The sequence below is a fragment of the Emydura macquarii genome, unplaced genomic scaffold (assembly GCF_026122565.2).
Source record: "Emydura macquarii macquarii isolate MOO-44397 ecotype Brisbane River unplaced genomic scaffold, CSIRO-AGI_Emac_v2 contig_968, whole genome shotgun sequence".
Lineage (NCBI taxonomy): Eukaryota > Metazoa > Chordata > Testudines > Chelidae > Emydura > Emydura macquarii.
In genome coordinates this window covers 13,863,118-13,883,428 of record NW_027131105.1, presented here as the reverse complement: position 1 = coordinate 13,883,428, position 20,311 = coordinate 13,863,118, and the positions used below count along the sequence as shown (strand labels likewise).

The 20,311-nt window shown below is 42.8% G+C and overlaps 1 protein-coding gene across 3 annotated transcripts in view; it reads left to right on the top strand.

Moving 5' to 3' along the window:
* Positions 1 to 14,676, top strand: part of KBTBD12 (kelch repeat and BTB domain containing 12) — a 52,527-nt gene extending 37,851 nt beyond the window's left edge. The window contains exons 6-7 of one of the 3 annotated variants that reach the window (XR_010918959.1): positions 8,075 to 8,272; positions 8,864 to 8,924. Coding sequence is in view for 2 of the 3 variants with exons in the window: in XM_067544273.1 (XP_067400374.1) it covers positions 8,864 to 9,033 (170 nt within the window). In the remaining variant the exon portion in view is untranslated. Of the gene's footprint in view, positions 1 to 8,074; positions 8,273 to 8,863; positions 11,497 to 12,655 lie in introns of those variants that run through there. The other 2 variants (XM_067544276.1, XM_067544273.1) reach the window with 2 other exon arrangements.
* Positions 14,677 to 20,311: the final 5,635 nt, after the last annotated feature.

Sequence of the window (20,311 nt, the reverse complement as noted above, 5' to 3'; positions counted from 1 at the left end):
TACATATCGAATCCACACAAAGAAGCTGCTGAATGACCTTTCACCTAATTTTCACACTAACCAAAGTAATATGTAACTCAGCTCTTGGAAATGTGGGATGGGAGCAAGAGAGAGCTCTAGCAAGCTCTGTTCTTCGATGTGGCTGCCCACTTATCTAGCATTCATCAGCTACAAACATGCTATAATAAATAAGGCCGATATAGGTCACAGAAGCAATGACAATCTGCACCTGCTTGCTACAGGTTCTGAATTTGACCCCGTGCTTGATGGAAAGATATTAGTAATTCAGTCACACTTCACCTCAAGGTTCCATTTATATCTAGCTTATAAAGGGTTAATACATTATTAATAGATGTTTTAATGTTCAACAATTGTTATGGAGTTCAATAGGTTGCTTATAAACATGGCTTATAGCCGTGTATAACATCTGCTGATGTGCTTGTAACTGTCTATAATATATCGTCACCCTCTATGGCCAAAATTTGGGGTCTAGTAGGGTGTTCCAGTTGGCAGCAGAAACTGGCGATAGTCAGGATTTCTCTGATGCAGCTTTATTCACATACAAAGTCCTGTGTCTCTGAATGCAGAAGGAACCAAGAACAGAAGGAGCAGTTTCTTAGCTTGCAGCCCCAGCCACTTTAGCCAACAGATCTGAAAAAGCCACTTAAGCCAACAGACCCAAAAGCTGTCTCTGTAGTTTTTTCCAGGGTCACCCTGTGCTGAGGGGCTACTGGTAGACTTTCCTGCATTTTTGCTTCTCCTCTCTCTCTGTTCTTGCCTATTTACCATTTCTGTTTGTGTTCTCTCCACCCACACACCAACCCACCTGGTCACAACACCTAGTCAAACCCTTCGCCCACTTGGGTGCTAGTTTCTGAGCAGACTTTGTTAGGCTTTGTTTTAAGTGTCAACCCTTAAATGTCTTGTACAACTGTCTTAAATGTGGGACTTGTTCACACATCAGTTTGTATGAAGTTTTAATTCAACCCATAACAATGTTTCACCTACCTCATAACAATGTACTGCTTGTGTCTACAATATGCTTATAACATCTATTAATTATTTATTTACCCTTTCCAAACCATTTATAAATGGGATCTTCGAGTACAGAGTGGGACCAGTAATTCTGCTTCCATAAGGGCCTGATCCTGCAGCCCTCACTCATGTGAATGGCCCTACTGAAGTCAATGTGCTCAATCTGGCTAATATTTAATATGAAGTTAATATGAGTTTTGCCATTAACTTCAGCAGGACTCAAATCAGGCCTGAGGATACTACTCATGAGAGGAAGGCATGCAGCATCAGGTCCTAAAGGCTAAATAAGTAGAAAGGTTCTGAATACCGAAGTCCAAACAAAGACAGTTGAAATAGCAGCTGAAACAAGAGTTCCTCCCTATAGGCCACCCCAACCACCTTTTAAAAACGTTATATAATTAGTCAGTGAATTGACTGCTCATGAAAGTGAGACTATGGGGCTAGGAGCATTAGACAGCCAAGCAGATAGAGGCATTGTCTGTATTAGGTTCACACTCTGTACAGATGTACCCTGGTAACTTAACAGTTCAGTGCAGCACACCACTGTAAACCTCAGTCACAATGCACCTCCCAATTCTCCCCTAGCTCTCGTGGGGCCATACCCTGCACCAGTTCTATGCCTGACACAGTGTGCTGGCCAGTGTGTCAAGGGGTGAAGTCCAGGCTTTTGCTGTGCCCTGCACATATGCACAGATAAGGAGATGTAGTCGCCCTGCACAGCGTGTGCTCTGGGATGTGGATAGGTAGCTCAGAGGAGGTAGGAGGCACCTGTTGCTCCCTTGCTGGATCATGCAGGATGGTTCACAATCTGGCCCTTAGTGATGCAGGGAAATGGGGCTGAGAGTATGAGCGACATGGAAAAAGCCTTTTTCTCTTTTGTCCTAGTGCAAGTCAGGATTTCATGTCTCCCATGGTGACAGGCTAACCATGCATTTAACCCACTGCAGCAAAAGTATGTGCATTCCCCTGCCCCAAAGCTCGCAACATTTACGCCAGGTAATCATGAAAGTAGCTATGAATGACCATGAAGATAGTGGCAGGTGGTGTTTTAAGTCATGCTATATGCAGAGAACATTGTGTTCTCTGGTACAGGAAATCACAGACATGTAGAGGACCTACAAAAGAAAGATTAAAAAACCCAAATAACCCAGTGCTGGAATCAAAGCAAAGCATTTCAAGAGCAACAAGACAGATTTGGAATGGCTGTTAAATGCCAATGGCTGGAGAGGTTAGAGAATGAAAGACCATAATTAGTATCTGCTGGACATTTTGGGGATCTGGTGTTGGTGATGGTAGTTGATCTGTAATGCCTGAATGAATCCTCCATAGAAAGATGATGACAGCAGTCAGTTAACAATTTAACAGCTAGAAGAATAGTGCTTGTTTTGAAGCTGATCCCTGACAAAACCAGTTAGGGTGCAGTAGAGAGATGTGCATGTCAGATCTCTTTTCTAGGTCTGACAATGTGGAGAAAATGCTAAGACTGAAAACAGCAGATGCGCAGAAAGGAGCATGGGAGAGGAGTTTCACAGACCACAGAAGCCCATTGATGAGAAGCAGAAACAGGAATTCTACTTCCAGCTATGACACTGACATACTGTGTGGCCTTTGTCAAGTCTCTTAATCACTTCATTCATCAGTTTCCTCATCTGTAAAATGGAGGCAATAATATTTACACCAAAGGGCAATGAGATGGGTTCACACACTCCTTGCTGGACTGGCACCTCCTGCTGGTCATCTGGGGATTAGCTCCAGGCAGACACCTACATCCATGGTCTGCACATCACCACTCTTTCTTCCAGTTCATCTGTAGCCCTTCTCACAGCTGTCAGGACCTGCAGCATCCTCTTCATGACTTGGCCCTCCAGCCAAGTCACAATCTGTGTTCCTCCTTCCAGGGGAGGTCTGGCTCCTTAGTAGTCCAGCCACTTTCTCTAGTGGCTACTGCAGTACCTTGTCTGGCCACTTTCTCAGTGGCACCTGCAGCAACTTATTCTGCCAATTCCCCAGTGGAGTGGGCAGGGGAGGGATCCAGGCCCACCCACTATTCCAGGTCCCAGCCCAGGGACCCTGTGGATCACAGCCTCCTGCTGCCCCTCAAATTCGTCTCCTTGCTGGTGTGTCCCTGAGCCGCTGCCCCCCAACCCTAGCACCTTCTTTGGACATCCTCAGGGCCGGTGACTACCCACTCCCAGCAGCTAGCCAGGAGCACCTCTGGTTCTCCCAATCCCAGCCAACAGTAGCTGTCTCAGGTGCTGCAGACCTCACAGCATACATGAGACACAGTCTTTTGTTTTGTTTTGTTTTGTTTTGTTTTGTTTTGTTTTGTTTTCCCTCTCCTTTCCCCCCATTCCAGGCAGTGACTACTCACCTTTGCCTTGTACTGCCCTGCATGTCTTTTTATATGGGCTTGCCAGCCCACTGGCTATTCCTCCCAGCCCCTCTCCCATTGGCCGATTCCCAAGCAGCCTCCCTAGGCTGCTTTTAACCCCTTCAGTGCCAGTGGGGGGGAGGGGGAGAGGCAGATGCCCCATCACAGTTGTTAAGGACTGATTAGATATTGGGCCAAATTTGTGCCTGTTGTAACTCCACTGAATTCAAATTAGTGAGGATTAACTTGTTCCTTTGTCTCTAAAGTGGCTATTTAAATATTTTCCTCATATGTTCTAGTGGTTAAAGCCCTGAACTGGAATTCTGGAGTCCCAGTTGCCAGCTCTGCTACAGAGTTCCTCTGTGACCTTGAGCAAGTCACTTCATTTTCCTGTGCCTAAGTTTCTCTTTTGTAAAACATGAATAATAATAATAATTAATAATACCTGTAAAATAGGGGTGTGTGACCAGGTAAACCTGCCATGCACTGGACAGGAAGAGGTTAACTTCATACTCTGGGCTGGGGAAGCCATGCCCCCTTTCCCCTGCTGGGCATGTTCCAACTGGAACCACAGTATAAAAGGGAGCAGCCCAACTAAATCTGCCTTGACTGGGGAGGAGAGAGGATGTATGTTGCAGGTTCTTGCCTAGGTGATGTCAGCACCTCAGATGGTAGAGGCCAGGCATACCAAGACCTAGGTGAATACCTGGCTGCTTGTGGAAGCCCACAAGGGGAAAGTGTTGCTGGAAATGTTGCTGGCCAACTACCCTGGAGACCCAGAGGACCTGTAGACCACAGAGCAGGAAGACAGGGAAGGAAGTAGCCCAGGAGAACCAGACATTGTTTCTGTTGTGAATCCGGGAATAGAGTCAGCTTGTTGTGGATGGATCCCTGCTAACCCAGTGGTGGATACATTCCCTGCTGATAGGGCCCTGGGCTAGAACCTGGTGGGTAGGGGTGCCTGGATCTCCCTACCTTGGCTACCAGCCCACCCCTGGCTGGAGGCCCACTCCCATTTGGCCATTAGCCCACACTGTCTGTGCGGAAGGACAGGCCCATTGACTCTGGCCATTAGGCCACACTGCCCAGCATAGAAAGGTGGTCCTCCTGACCCTGTCTGCTGGGCCACACTGTCCAGAGCAGAGGTGCAGGTCCATTGGTGCTGGCCATTAGGCTGGACTGCTCTGCATAGGAGGGTGGGCCTATTGACTCTGGCCACTAGGCCACACTGCTCAGAGCAGTGAAGCAGTCCCATTGCCTCTGGCCACTGGGCCATGCTGCCCTATGCTGAAGGGTGGCCCTATTGACTCTGACTGCTGGGCTATGTTATCCTGAAACTAAGGACAGTCCCCCTCCCCTCTGGACTCTGGCCATTGGGCCATACTGCAGTGACCTACAGGGCTTCTCTATAGACATAGGCCACTAAGCCATGCTGCTCTGAATCCAGAACAGCCCCTTGGACTCTGACCATTCGGTCATACCACCCTGAGGAGAAGAGCAATTATTTGGACTTGACTGTGGGGCCATAATGCCCCTCCCCCTAAAGGCATAATGGGGTATCCCTGCCCCAGGATAGGGTCTTGTGAGGATAGATACTGTAATGATGGGGCCATGCAAATACCTGGTTAGATTTGCAAGAAAACTATACATTGTTTTGAAATTAACTTTGTTTTGTAATGTGTTGTGCTTCTCCTAGAAGAGGGAACTTCTGACCTCTTCTTGGATAATAAATACCTGTATCCACATGGGAGAGTTGTTACCCCCAAATGGAATGCAATTTGAAAGAACAGAAAAGCAGTTCAAATATTTATAGCGTTGCCTGAAGCAATATTGTAGGTCTCAACTTACAGTGGTCCATCTTGATTCAAGTAGCATGAGAAATCATACAATGAAAAATCAGTCCAGTAATGTTTGGATGGTGAAATGCATTTAAAAATATAGCTTTTAATAGAATTAGATGCTTCTGAGCATATGGATGGAGGCGGCCATCTTACTGAAAAGTAACATTCTTGCTGTCAGTTTCATCCTGCTTTAAACACATCCAGAGAACTTTGTTATGTAAAAATGGTAAGCATTTTGTTTACAAACAAAACATTATGGGCCAAAGTATAAAGCAGGATTTTCAAGATTATGCCTGCAAATTTTGCATGCAGAATACTGTAATTTGCACATGTGAAATGTGATTTTTTTGCATTTGCAAATTAAAGCCTCAATTATAAAACAAGGTCTTTATTGCCTGCAAAAGGTGGTTTTAGAGGTGCAGTATGAGGCCTGGTCTATGCACAGATTCTGCACCTGTATAACAATGCCAGTTAGGGGTGTGATTTTATAGGTGAACCGGTACAACCTCTAAAGTGTGACAGTTATACCAGTATAAAGATGCCTTGTAAAGGAAGGAGAATAGGCTATACCAGTATAAGAATATGCTACTCTTATAGTGATCTAACTGCATCTTCACAGGAGGGGTTGTCTTGCTTTAACTATATTGGTATATTAAAGTGGTACAACTGCTGGTTGTAGACAAGCCCTTAGGGTATGTATTCAATGCAGTGTTAACACAAGCTAGCCTAGCATGAGTGAAGCATCCCTGCTACAAAGAACTACCCATGCCAGACCCATGTAACTGCATCCACTACGGTGCTGTACTAATCAGTGTGTTGGGTTGGATTTCTAGAAGGATAACCCATTCCCATTGTTCTTAGTGGAGCATTAAACTAGACTACTCTATGAAGTCATTCACAGCGTACTGTAGGAGAACTTGTCTGTCCTTTATGGACTCCTGTGAGAAAACCGTCTTATGGATCTTACTCAAAAAATGTACCTCTCAGGATTACTTCTGATGATTAAACCAGGATCTGTAGCAGAATGAAATCTCATTTTGTGTAACAGTGAAACCTGCAAGTGACCATTTGAGTGACTAAAAAGAAATAATTTAGTTAACATAAGTGGTTGTCTAATAAAAGTGGAGCAGAACTGTGTTAAATATGTTTGGGGATACCGTGGGGTGTTTTCCTAAAAGAACTCTCCCAATAAGGGAGATTTCTTGAGAGAATGTAGGTTCTACTATGCACTTATTAAATCACTTTTCAGCAAAATAGGCCATTGTAAGAGACTGAAGTTTGGAAATACAGATTAAAATTACAGTAAGAGAAATTGATGAGACCGTGCTTAGTTAGAACATCACCTGAGTTAGGTTTCAGCTAGGGTTTGGGATTTGGGTTAAAGCCTGAATCCAGGCTTGAGACTGGAACCAATGGCCCCAAACTCACATGAGGTGTTCTTGCAAAATTTTGGCCCAAAATAATATTAGACAATAGTGGCAATAAATAATACGTGGCTCTTACTTAGCAGTGGAAGTCTTATGAGATCATCTCTTTGTAAGATTTCTACTCTGTTGGGCTGAAACCTTGCAAGAATGCGTTGGCTGTGCACAAACTGGATCTGGAGCATTGGTCCTTTCTGTTTTTAGACCCAAAATCTGGAACCAAAATCACAGAATCAAGTTTGAATTCAATGATTTGAATCCCTCCAAAATTCAAAGGTCTTCATAGATGATGAACTAATTTTAGCCCATTTCTTCTTTGTCTCAGATAATTCTCTTTATATGAACCAAATGGGTGTAGTTTCCTTTTTGAGTGAGATAAGACTAGAAAAATGATTGCATCCTTTATTCCAACAACAATCTCTTTTATATCTCAAGAGTTGAGAGTTAACTAACATCCCGTGTTCTGAAAAACAGAATTGGTAAAGAGCAGAACAAAACTGGTTACAACAGCCCACAAAAAAGGGAAACAAAAGACACTAAAGGTTATGAGTCATATGGGTCAGGAAAAGACACAGCAAGACTTGTGAAGAGGGTTTCTGAATCTTCCTTTGATGTTTTAATTAGGATTTTTTTCAAGTGTTTCAATCCTCCACAGAATGTTTTAGACAGCTCCACTGTTTGATTTTTTTTCCACCTGATTGTCTCATTTTGTCGTGATCCTTGCCAAAGAAATTCCTTGCATAATAGTTTATGGCATAAAGGAGTTGGTCTAATAATAAATAACAGGACTGGAGCCTCCAGTGTCACAACTTGGGGCTGTTGGTGTCTTCCTGTTTGCTTTTAAAAAAAACCCTTCTGACCCCCTGCTGGGTCATATAGAAACAAGAGCTCTTTGCTGGTGCTTGTAGATATCGTTTGTTTACAGTCTCCGTCAATCAAGCCTTTCTTCTCTGTATTTTACTGGGTGTTTTAGCAGCTTGCTCTCTTCTTTCATGGATGGATGATGCTTTCCTACCTATTATTCTTCCTCTTTCCTTGATGAATTGCATGAGTTTGATAAGCAAAACATCACGACTCTTTAGCTGTCCATGGGCTGTCTGAAGGAATGGAACAAGGGCAGTTTAAATGAGGGGCAAATCCTAAGGCAGGGGAGTCTCACTCATGTTATATTTCAGGCTTTACTCCAGCAAACTCCCAAGGGGGAGTTAAAGCTAAGTAAGGGCTCAGGGTTTAGTTCAGTGAAAACTTCACCTTACCCCCTGTTCAAATATATTGTTTCCATGTTGCGCTCACATGGGGGAGAATGGATGGCCTGTGCTCCCAAGGTTATGAGCCTTGCGGCTCTCTGGAACCTCAACTCTTTCTTTCCTCTTCTTTCTTTTGCTGGTTGATCCACAAAGCAGAATTGCTGTAAACCTCAAAGAAGGGAAAGATACAAACACTGACGTACACTCGCTAGAGATAAAGGCATAGGTTTTGAGGACATGTGTAAAAGGATCAAGAGCAGCCTCTAAGGAAGAGATGATTGGGAGCCCCAGTATGGATATACTGCACAATGCAACCTGTCACCAGACTATCAAGTCTCTGAGAAAACACATTGGGTATTTAATGTTTCTTATTCTGATGGTTCTTCTCCTGGTGGTTGTGAAATGGCTGTGTTTTTTTGAATCTTTGAGACTCAGCTTTTAGTAAAGACATCTAGAGAGTCATCAGATGTGGAGGAAGGAGACTGGTAGCAAAACACATCCACATCCTCTTTTCAAAGTAAAAAAAAAGTTCAGATTAAGGTCACTTGCTGTGAGAACCTAACTTTGAAATGGAAAGAAAAACTGAGGAAAATGAAAGGCACTTTTCGTTTATGGAAAAGAACTTGGCTTTGAGTAGCAAAACTGCTGGAAAGTTCAGGTCCTGTGTTAGCAAAGAAAAGGCTTTTCCTTTTACCAAGAAGTGTAATGCAGCGCTGCAGTCTCTCAGAAGCAAAATTCTCCCTTGTATGGTGGCTCTTTTGTTAAGATTTGTCAGCCTCAGTAAAAAGTGTCCTGTTGTAAGAATGGCTGTGATTTAATAGGGTTGCTGTACCCTGATGGTTTATAACAAATTCCTCACAAAAAGGCAGGATTAATTAATTTTGCAAACTTCTTTGACCCTGTTGACTTTGGCTTTGATATTTTGTTGTTGCTACTATTTTTCAGATCGCCATGAAATTATCACCAAAGAAATCCTAGAGCTGGATACTTGGGAAAACCGGTGGAATGTGGTGGCCGTCAACGTCCTCATGCATGACAGCTACGATGTCTGCCTCGTAGCGAGGCTGAACCCCCGAGATCTTGTCCCCCCACCCTCTGACCTAGTGGATCAATAGAAATGCAGTTGTTCCTTGTGCTTCCAGATTGTGTGGTAGCTGAAGAGCTCTCAATAGAGAGACATGAAGCATGACCTTGGAACTGGCCTGAGATGACAAATGGGTTCTACAGCGATGGGTCTTTGACGTGTTCAAGCACAGCGATGCCTTAGAACTGTAATTCTCAGCCACTGCTACGTGCTCAGTATTGGTACATCAAGTTCTTGTGACTGATACTGTCAGCTTCCCATCCCACTAAGCCTCTGGAGTTGGCCCAGGCCTCCGACCATAGCACTTCTCCATTCAGCTGTGTAAGCTCTAGTGTACAATGCAGGTTGGGCTGCTGTGAGCCTTCGCCTCACAACCATCGTTGCAACCCAAGGCCCTCTGCAGTGTAAAGCAGCACAACTGAATGACAGCCCTAGCAGGTACAGATAAAGTTTCAAGGGAAGATTCTGCTTTCACCTGCGTGTTGTGTACCCCATTGCTTTCAGTGGGATTAGCAAGGGTGTTAAGGGATAGCAGAATTTGCCTGAAATTGGTACGTTTGTCCAAAAGGGGTAGGTTGAAGCTGGCGCTAGACTAGTGCATGAGCAGTGGGTGTGAGAGAGCTTTACTTTCATTTGCACTCCTGCATAGGGGCCAAGCATAGCCCACGTGGGGAGCACAGACTGGAGCAAACAGTTAAAGAGGTTGGGATGAGTGTGGGCTGTGGCCCTGCTGCCATCCCTTCAACAGCCCTTAGAGGTGAACCAGTTTTGGGGAGAACATCCTGCATCTTCTCTCAGGGTTCTGAAGCTCCTGTACCAGTGTCAGGAGGAATTCTGACTCTCAGTGGCTTGTTCTGCTGTGTGACCAGGTGTAGCTAGCGCCTGGAAGGAACAGTCTGGCTCAGTTTCGAAGTCCTTCTCTGAGTTAGAACTTTGAATACAATATTTGAGAGGAGGAGAGGGAGAGAAATGAAATACAAAAGTAAAAATTAAACCAACTTTATTAGCAGACAAGATTTGCTGCCGTGCATCCACACGAAGAGAACAAAGATTCTGACAGCAGCTCCTCAACAGGTTAGCCGTTGTTGTTTATATCTGGCTATTGTTTAAATAGAAGTGGCTTTCATGTAGCAGAGGGATAAGCGCTGCATAGAAAGAAAGATTTTGCTGTTTCCAGAGGGAGGAAGAGTCAGTCAGACAGAATGCTCAGACCGAGCTTCTTGAAGCAGCATTAGGTTCACAGGATTAGGTGACAGTAGACTGATGTGCTGAAATCTCACTAGGTAACTGATACCCAGTTTGAATTGGTAATATCCATATGTACTCTGGTGCCTGCCTCATTGTGTATCTGAGGATCATTTCCTAGGCAGTTCAGGCAAGAGGATTGGGCAGCTGAGCAGTTCTGTGGGGCTGAAACTACAATTGAGAGGATGCTGCTTTACACATAAAATGAGACCCTCATTGGAGACCATACCAACATATTATAAAGTGCTGAAACACTCAATTAGTTTTCAGCAAAAAGTTGCTGCTTTGAGTCACAAGAGCAACAACCAAACTGGCAAGATGTCATCAGCAAAGAAAGCATGGCTTCCCTCCCTGAATGTGAGGCCAGTCGCTTGCAGAGGAGGATTCATGTACTGGAATGGTGCGCCACACTCTTCTTGAATCATATATTTGGTTGCAGCAGTTGATAATTCCCCCTGCAGTGGCTGGTGGCAGGAGGGATGGAGAAGATGACCCGAATGCTCTTTCCCAGTTCTGATTTCTGGGATTCATCAACTATTCCTTTGAATATCCAGTGGGAATATCAATCTGTGTTAGAAAAACACTGAGCAGGAAGTGCACTAAACTTTGCTTGATATACACAGTCCTGCACTGAGGGTCAATTTGTGTTATGTTCTGTTTTTGAGAAGGAAGGAAGAAGTGATTCTGTGATCCTTATGACTCAGCTCTTATCTCCCTGCATGTTCCATGGGCCGGATGTTTGACAATCCAACCTTTCACATTTGTGTGTCTCGCCCCTGCAATGTTAAATCATTCTCATTTCTTTCCCATGTTGACGTGTGACCCAGGGTAACTTTGGGGTAGTGCTGCAGCTAAAATGAGCCTCAGTGGTACAAACTAAGGTGGCCAGTTCTCAGGATCTCTCCTGAACACTCAGGTCTTTAAATGTTATTTGCTCTCTGCATCCAGATGACAGCAAAGCTGCACTTTAACATGTTATGAAAAACAGTAGAGTTTACACAATTTCTCATATTTTAACAAAGGAACTTATCCTTTCTCCTCAGTAACAGCAAGGGTTAAGGAAATCTGCTGTGTTCAATCACTACCATTCATCTACACAGCATTCTAGCTGGCAGGAAGTGAGACTTTTGAATGACTGCTCACTTAGATGGGCCGTTCTAAAAGACATAGTATTAATCTATCCTCAAGGTTACTTTGAACACTATACATCAACATCTATCAATTTTGTTTCTTTTATTTTTTTTTAATTTACAGCTTGGGGTGGGGGAGTGTTTTTTTTGGGGGGGAGGCGGGGTATGACTATTCCTGCTCTGGCTTCTAAGTTTCCTAAGGCTTAAAACTTAACTAGATCTACAGAGGGTCTGAAATACACTCCATTATAGAGATGCCTCTGAAGATCTTAGGGAGGGACATTCAGTTTTGTGGTGTACATAGCTAAAGCCCCTCCATCAAGCTTGCATGCCTGGGGTGAGTTGTCCTTTCCTCCCCAGTCCATATATGTTGCTTTTTGCACAGTTATTGAAAGAACTGAGTTAAGACTGTAGTCCATCAATGTCTGCCTTGCTAGCAGAAGGCAATATCAAATGATATATTGTATACCCTGTGTTTGGATCCAGCTGTCAGAGCTGGGGTGGTTTCTGGGGTCCACTGTTTAGTGTGGCCTCCCCTTATTAGAGATACTTCATGAAGTGCAGTTGCCCAGTCAGGCACTGCTCAGCATTCTAACCACAGCTAGCAAAATTTTCTTCCCCTCTCCTGACCTCATTTTCCTTTGTTCTTGTGGGGCGAGGATTGTTTTGCTTTGGAGCTGTTTTGCTTTCTGTGGGAGTGGCAGGGAAAGGATGGGACTTTCAGATTTTGCTGATGCCACCTACATGTCTCACAGTGGAAAGTCCAATGCAGTTGCTTAGGGGCGTCTCAGGGTGGAGTTCTGGAAATGCTTGCAGTTCTGGAAATTCTGTGGTCAATCTAAAAGAGATTTGGCAAGCCCAATTCTCTAAACGTTCTAAACCAATAATTAGTAATAAAAGCCTGACAGGGACTGGAGGAAACAAGCTTGTTGATAGACACAGTTTTGAGCCAAAATCCTTCTCAGACCTCCTGACTTTTGCAACCCTGCTGCCACTTCCATGAGTTCAGAATTAATTTCACACTCCTGGAAAAGTTCTTAAGATTCTTGATTTCTTCTGTTTTAAATCCTGACAAAATATTATAGCACATACCCATGTTTGCGGGATTCAATGAAACAATAAGTATTTGTTTCATCCATGGCCTATCTTTGAAAAGTGGTTAACTAAGGTGGCCAGTTTTTGGGATCTCTCCTGAACACTCAAGGATCTTGAGCTAACAGGATCAAAATGACAGTAAAGTTGCACTTTTACATGTTAACTCAGTTTTTTTTCCCCCAGGGCTGTGATGACATCATCCCTAATGTTAGTTTGCAAACAAAGAAGTATTGGCAAGATGTGGGACTGTATAAAAGCGGAGGCTGTTAAGCAAAAGCAGACATGTTAATTTCAGTTTCACTTGAAACACTGAAATTTATTCGCATTTGCCAAATGCGAAAGGACAATGGAGAGGTAATTTAGAGTGTTGCAAACAAGGGGTAGGGGGAATGAAAAGTCTATAAAGTTATGACACTATCCATTTTCTCCTGAATTTTTTAGAGTTGTCCATGCACAACTTAATGCACAGATACCCATTTTCATCATTTGCACATCTAATCCACATGCACTCATGGTTACTGTGCATGCAAATGATTCACTAGTAGATATCTAATTGTCCATTTGCATGAACAGTTACTGTAATTGGCTTGGAGGACCATAGTTGGTATGTGCAGTGACTATATACACACACACGTGTGTGTGTGTGCATGCATGTGCACATGCAGTTCTGCAAGTCGGGTGGCCCAGATTCTGTATTATGTTCTTGCCCCTTTGTGACACCCAGCTCAAAGGGACTGTATTCTGGTTTTAATTTGCCAGCGGATAATTCCCCTGGTGGGTATAAATCCATCAGAACTAGCACCAGTACCCCCCACATACACTGCAGCATAGGGGATGGGTTGAGGGCATGGTAGAGCCTATGCAAATCCTCTGCTGGCCTAGGATCCTTGAGGGTTCTACACCAGTGATGTAAATTAGGGTACCTCCTATGCTGTTCTAATACACACTGGAGCCTAGTTGGGGTAGAAGGATTCTCTCGTCCCCTCCCCGCCCCCGTCCCGCACTGCTGCCACTTTTCCCATACCAAACTGAACTCAGATGAGAGGATGAACATGAGAAGATTGAACCCTGCATCTCACATTTATGCCCTTTCTCATCCACGCAATTTGAAATGTGTAATGAATCCCTTCAATCATCTTAGGTGCAATAAAAACAAATGTTAAAAATTACTTATTTAAAAAAGGAATGTAAAAAATGTTTAAATATGCTCATTAAGGTTTATATTTTGTTGCTTTCCTGCAAATCGGTAAAACAAGGCTATTCTTTTAAAAAGCTGTTTTCCCAGTAGTTGATTTTTAGTTTTAAGGGTCCTCTCTTTTTCTCCTATGGCACATGAAGTCCTTCTGGCAATTTGATTCATAAACCATGATGCTTTGAATCCATAGGTCTGAATATCAGCTACTCTTGGAAGTTTCTGGGAATTTTCTGTCCCTAAAGGTTTTCAACCAGACACAACAGATCCTCTAGCAGCAGTTTCAAAAAGAAGGCATATCACACCCAGTTGTGCACTGCTGAAACTAGAATGCTAGCAATTTACAACCATCTGATACTTTGAGGTTGAAAGTAAAGGATGTATTAAAAATTGGCTGAAACATACACAGGCTGTGCTCATAAGTGCACCACTCTTATTTTCCTTGGCAAACATCTCCTCTCTTTGAATGTCGTACCATGTACTCCGAGCGTTTGATGGAATGATTTAATAACCCACCCAATGATTTCAGCCACAGTGTAGTCTGCACTGTGGGTTGTGAATGCATGCTGCACAGTGCAAAGAGCAGCTGAGAGTTAGAGGGCCATGACTCTGTATAGGGTGGACTGGCTCACTCTAGGAAGTGTTATTAAATTATAGCACATAATAATGCATTTTGAATAGATATGCTGTGTAAGTTCTTCACTGCAGGAGACATGATCTTTCTCACCAAGCCACATGGCAGTTCTGCCCAGGCCCCAACTCAGCAAAGTATTTAAGTATGTGCTTGCCTTTAAGCATGTGAATACTGTCATTGGAGTCAATGGGACTACTCCCATGTTTAATGTCAGACACATGCTGAAGTGCTTTATTGAACAGGGACCAATAACTGGATGGGAAAATCCTCTGTGTTCCAACATCCTCTGCTTTAAATCAATTGAACTGAAAAAATGCCTTTTTCTTTTTTTCAAGCTCCAGGCAACTTATTAGGGTTAGATGCTCTGACCAGGTCTTCCTGCTTCTCCAATCTCTTCAGCACCTGCCACACTCCTTTCAGATGAAGCTCAAAGCTTCCCCTCCTCATTTTCAAAGTCTTGCGCAACTCTGGCCATTTCTATATCTTTCCTCTCATGTCTGCCTACATCTCATCCCACGCTCTATGCTCTAAATAAGTTTCTCTCTTGATCATTCCATTTGTCTGCTTGGCCAGCTTCCAGCTTCTCTCCTCCTTCCATGCCGCCCCTTAGACTTGGAACAACCTCTTCATTGATGTTCACCCAGCATCCTCCCACTCCTTCTTCAAAAACCTCTTTTGATCCCTTGGTTCCATGAACCATTACAGCTTTAAAGGGTACGTCTACACTGCATTTAAAAACCCACAGCTGGCCTGTGCCAGTTCACAGGGCTGTTTAATTGTGGTGTAGACGTTTGGCCTCAGGCTGGAATCTGGGCTCTAGGATTCTGTGAGGTGGGAGGGTCGCAGCAGGAGCCTAAACATTTACACCACAATTAAACATTCCCACAGCCTGAGCTCGGTGAGCCCAAGTCAGCTGGTACAGGCCAGCTGCGGGTTCTTAACTGTAGTGTAGACATACTCAAAGAGTAGAAAGAAGCCCACAGCAAATCCTTTGATTCAAGCATCCCAACTTTAGGGGAAGTTCAGATCCCAACCCAAATTTTGCAGCTCAGTCTTATGGCTAATAAATATCGCATTTTTCTCTACATGTGCTAGGCTTTGCAATGTCCTCGGTCTTGCAGCTACAACACCGGCCTTAGAACCAGGAGACCTGAGTTGTATTCACAGTTCTGCCACAATCTCATTGTGTGACCTTGGGCAAGTTACTTCACCACTCTATGCCTCTGTTTCACTATCTGTTAAATGGATATAATGATACTGACACATCTCAGAAGGTGGCGGGGGGAGAGGATTAATTAGTATTTGTAATGGTTCTGAGATTCTTGGAAGAACAGAACCAACTGCCCAGTACATTGTTCACATAATACCAATAATAGTAACCTGTGCAAAGCATTACTGTTGCCTCTGATCTTTGCCTCAGTTGCCACACAGAGAGTCTGAAGCATAGATGCAGCTAGCTTCCTTTTTGCATAGTGGGTCATGACCTAATGCCATATTCTGTACTCTGGCTACAAAGGGCCCAGATCTCACTACAGGATCCAGTCTTTAATGTGTAAAGTCTTAATATAGATACTTATTCTGGACTTTGTCTTTTCCTAGTCACCCTTTGTAAAAGTGCATAGAATTTGGTCAGCTTTTCTATAGAGAATATACACCATTCTAGCCTGCTGGGGCCTTCTGGTTCTTCACTACCAGAAATAAAGCACTGGTGATAAAATGTTATTCTGTTCCACCACTTCATTTTCTCATTCTTTGGCTTCAGAGGGGGGAAAAAACATACCTCACTTTGCATACAGTAATGTAAGGGAAAGTATTTCTCACATTAACCATATACCTGACTCCTTCCTTCAAAAATGCTGCTGAGATCACAGTATTTTAATATTAAAAACAATGATTCCTAATTAGAATCAAGCAAATAAATGAGGAATTTCTAATACAGAAGCAAGTGCAGAGAGTGTTGTCTACAGGCTAGAGCAGAGGTGTGGGAATTAGAACTTTTGGTTTCTATTTCCAGCTATACCACTTTGCTCTGTAACTTGGGCAAATCATTTAATCTTGCTGTGTCTCAGTTTATCCATGAATAAAACACGTATAGTAACACATCTACTTCATGTTTTTTGCTGTTAGGAGGTGTAATTAATTAATGTCTGTAAATCACTTTGAGATCAACAACACTACAGAAAGACAAAGTGTTATTATTACTGTGCAACTGCCCTCCCTCTGGTTTTGTCAGCACTGTTCTCCAAAGCTCTCAGAAACCCATTCTTCTTGGGTATTTGCGGATGACGAGTGTTTTGTGCACTCCTTAGCAGGGAAGGCAATGCAGGATATCAAATCATGCATAAAGAACACTGTACATTATCTAGGGAAGGGAGGAACAAGACCTGTATGTGTGTTCCTTGACTGCTAGTAATGTTTCTAGAGATGCAGAACTAATCACAGAAATTCAAGAGGTCACTCTTTGAGGCAAAATTTGCGCTGTAATCAGGAATAAATAAATTGTATTTCTTATGAAAATGGTTCTGATTTAGTCAATGATGTAATTTGACAAAGTACATAGACAGCCATCAACAATTGGAAATAGGCAGAAAATAGAAGGTCGGTTTATAGCGGCATAGCAGATTCACTGGGTAACTGATACCTGAGCTGAATTTAGACCACACACCTCACTAGCTTTGATTAGGCAAGCAGCTGTTGGAAGTCTCTTGGTATCCCTCTGAGCCAGGAATATACATGTGCCATTCACCTAACTGTCTGCTTCAAGGCACTGTTGTACCTAAAAATTCACCTGTAAAAAATGTATTAGAGGGAGCATCAGGACATTGCTCAATGTAAACATAGCGGGATCTATTTGTTGAAATTACTGGAGTTACAGCACAAGATTAATGAGGCCTTATCCATCCTTCTGCAGATGTAGCTAATTTTAGCTGACCCAACAAATAATTTATAATGCTTAAACTCTGGGGTCCTAAAAGTTCCCTTCTTCCAGGGATGGGCAAAATGTGCACAGATCATCTTTTTTTTCTTAATCAGCCAGTGAGGTATGTTGACTGTTTCCTGTGGTTTGCAGTGATAAAATACACAGAGAGGTTTACGCTGCAGAACATGATTGATCTTAATTAGGAAGCTGGTTTAGTTGCTTTTTTCACTTGACCTTTTAAACTGAAAGCCTGTGTGAGAGCTGACAACTTCTTAAAAGAGGAAAGCAAGCAAACAGTGAATAAACACCAATATAAAAAGAGAAGGTGCCTTACTTTGGACTCCCTTGCACTGGTGTAAAACAGGTGTGACTCTTTTGAAGTCAATAGAATTTCACTGGTGTAATAAAAGTGTAAGTGAGAGGAGAATCAGGCCTATTCATAGAATTGTAGGACTGGAAGGGACCTCAAGAGGTCTAGTCCAGTCCCCTGAACTCAAGGCAGGACTAAGTATTATCTAGACTGTCTCTGACAGGTGTTTGTCTAACCTGCTCTTAAATATCTCCAATGATGGAGATACCACAACCCCCCCATGCAATTTATTCCAGTGCTTAACTACCCTGATAGTTAGGAAGTTTTTCCTAATGTCCAACCTAAGCTGCCCTTGCTGCTGTTTAAGCCCATTACTTCTTGTCCTATCTCCCGAGGTTAAAGAGAACAATTTTTCTCCCTCCTCCGTGTAACAATCTTTTATGTACTTGAAAACTATTATCTTGTCCATCCTCAGTCTTCTTTTCTCCAGACTAAATAAACTCAGTTTTTTCAATCTTCCCTTCATAGATCATGTTTTTGAGACCTTTAATCATTTTTGTTGCTCTTCTCTGGACTTTCTCTCGTTTGTCCACATCTTTCCTGAAATGTGGAGCCTAGAACTGGACACAATACTCCAGTTGAGGCTTGATCAGCACAGAGTAGAGTGGCAGAATTACTTCTTGTGTCTTGCTTATGACACTCCTGCTAATACATCCCAGAATGATGTTTGCTTTTTTTGCAACAAGGTTACACTTTTAACTCATAGTTAGCTTCTGATCCACTATAATTCCCAGATCCCTTTCTGCAATACTCCTTCGTAGGCAGTCATTTCCTATTTTGTACGTGTGCAACTGATTGTTCTTTCCTAAGTGGAGTACTTTGTATTTGTCCTTACTGAATTTCATCTTGTTTACTTCAGACCGTTTCTCTAGTTTGTCCAGATCATTTTGAATTTCAATCTTATCCTCCAAAGCACTTGCAAGCCTCCCAGCTTGGCTTTGTCCGCAAGCTTTATAAGTGTATTCTCTATGCCATTATCTTAATCATTGATGAAGATATTGAACAGAATCTGACCCAGAATTGATTTCTGTGGGACCCCACTTGATATGTCCTTCCAGCTTGACTGCGTATCACTGATAAACTACTTTCTGGGAACAGTTTTCCAACCAGTTATGCGCCCACCTTACAGTAACTCTGTCTACGTTGTATTTCCCTAGTTTGTGTACAAGAAGGTCATGTGGGAAGTATCAAAAGCCTTACTAAAGTCAAGATATACCAACACTACTACTCCTCCCATCCACAAGACTTGTTACCCTGTCAAAAAAAGCTGTTAGGTTGGTTTGACGTGATTTGTTCTTGACAAATCCATGCTGACTGTTACTTATCACTGTATTATCTTCTAGGTGTTTGCAAATTATTTGCTTTATTATTTGCGCCATTATCTTTCTGGGTACTAAAGTTAAGATGGCTGGTCTGTAATTCCCCGAGTTGTCTTTATTCCCCTTTTTATAGATTGGCACTGTATTTGCCCTTTTCCAGTCTTCTGGAATCAATCCCATCTTCCATGACTTTTCAAAGATAATCACTAATGGCTCAGAGATCTCCTCAGTCAGCTCCTGGAGTATTCTAAGATGTATTTCATCAAGCCCTGGTGTTTTGAAGACATTTAACTTGTCTAAGTAATTTTTAACTTTTTTCCTTATTTTTGCCTCAGATCCTACCTCATTTTCACTGGCATTCACTATGTTACATGTCCAATCGCTACTAAATGTTTTGGTGAAAACTGGGGAAAAAAGGTCATTTCGCACTTCTGCCACTTCCGCATTTTCTGTTATTGTTCCCCTCTCCCTCACTGAGTAACGGGCCTACCCTGTCTTTGGTCTTCCTCTTGCTTCTAATGTATGTATAGAATGTTTTCTTGTTACCCTTTATATCTCTAACTAGTTTAATCTTGTTTTGTGCCTTTGCCTTTCTAATTTTGTCCCTACATACTTGTTATTTGTTTCTATTCATCCTTTGTAATTTGACCTAGTTTCCTCTTTTTGTAGAACTTTTTTTTTTTTGAGTTTCAGATTATTGAAGATCTCCTGGTTAAGCCACATATCTCCCCCAAAATCAAACTCATCTCCGGAAGAGGCTCAGAGTTGAATTCTTCCTTCCTCTGGTGAACTAGAAAAGGAAATAGGGAGGAATCCATAGCTTGAGGGATTGCTAATAGAAGAATAAGCCTTTCCTTCTAGATCACTGGTTCAAATCTAGTGCTGGTCAGCAGGGGTTGAAAGTCATTCCCAGCTGAGGGCTGTTCAATGACCCATGTGAAATGAAGTGGTGGGTCTCAGTTTAGCTCTGCATCCTAATGGATAGATGGCCAAATTTCTAAAAAGCATTGTCATGGTCAGTTTCCTTGTCAGCACTCTGAGCAGAGAGGTCAAGGTCTAATGGGCTATGGAGACTCACATTTCACTCTGACCCCCAGACATGGGGTCTTGAGATAGCAGGACAAATTCAGGGGTGAGTTGAAATGAATCGAGAGGAGTCTGTTGAGGTAACCCCATGTTACACCAACTGAAACATCTTCTACAGACCTGTAAATGTACTTAGATTCCCTTAAACACACTGATTTATGGGATGCATTCCCACTTTCCAAAATGACATCCTCCTGTCCTCATAAGTCACCTCTGAATTTTGTCTGCCACATGTACCTGAGTGTAAGAGGGTCTTAACGTTTCACTCACATGCTGAAAGGCAAGAAGAGAAGAAAGTAGCAAGACAAGCAACTAACA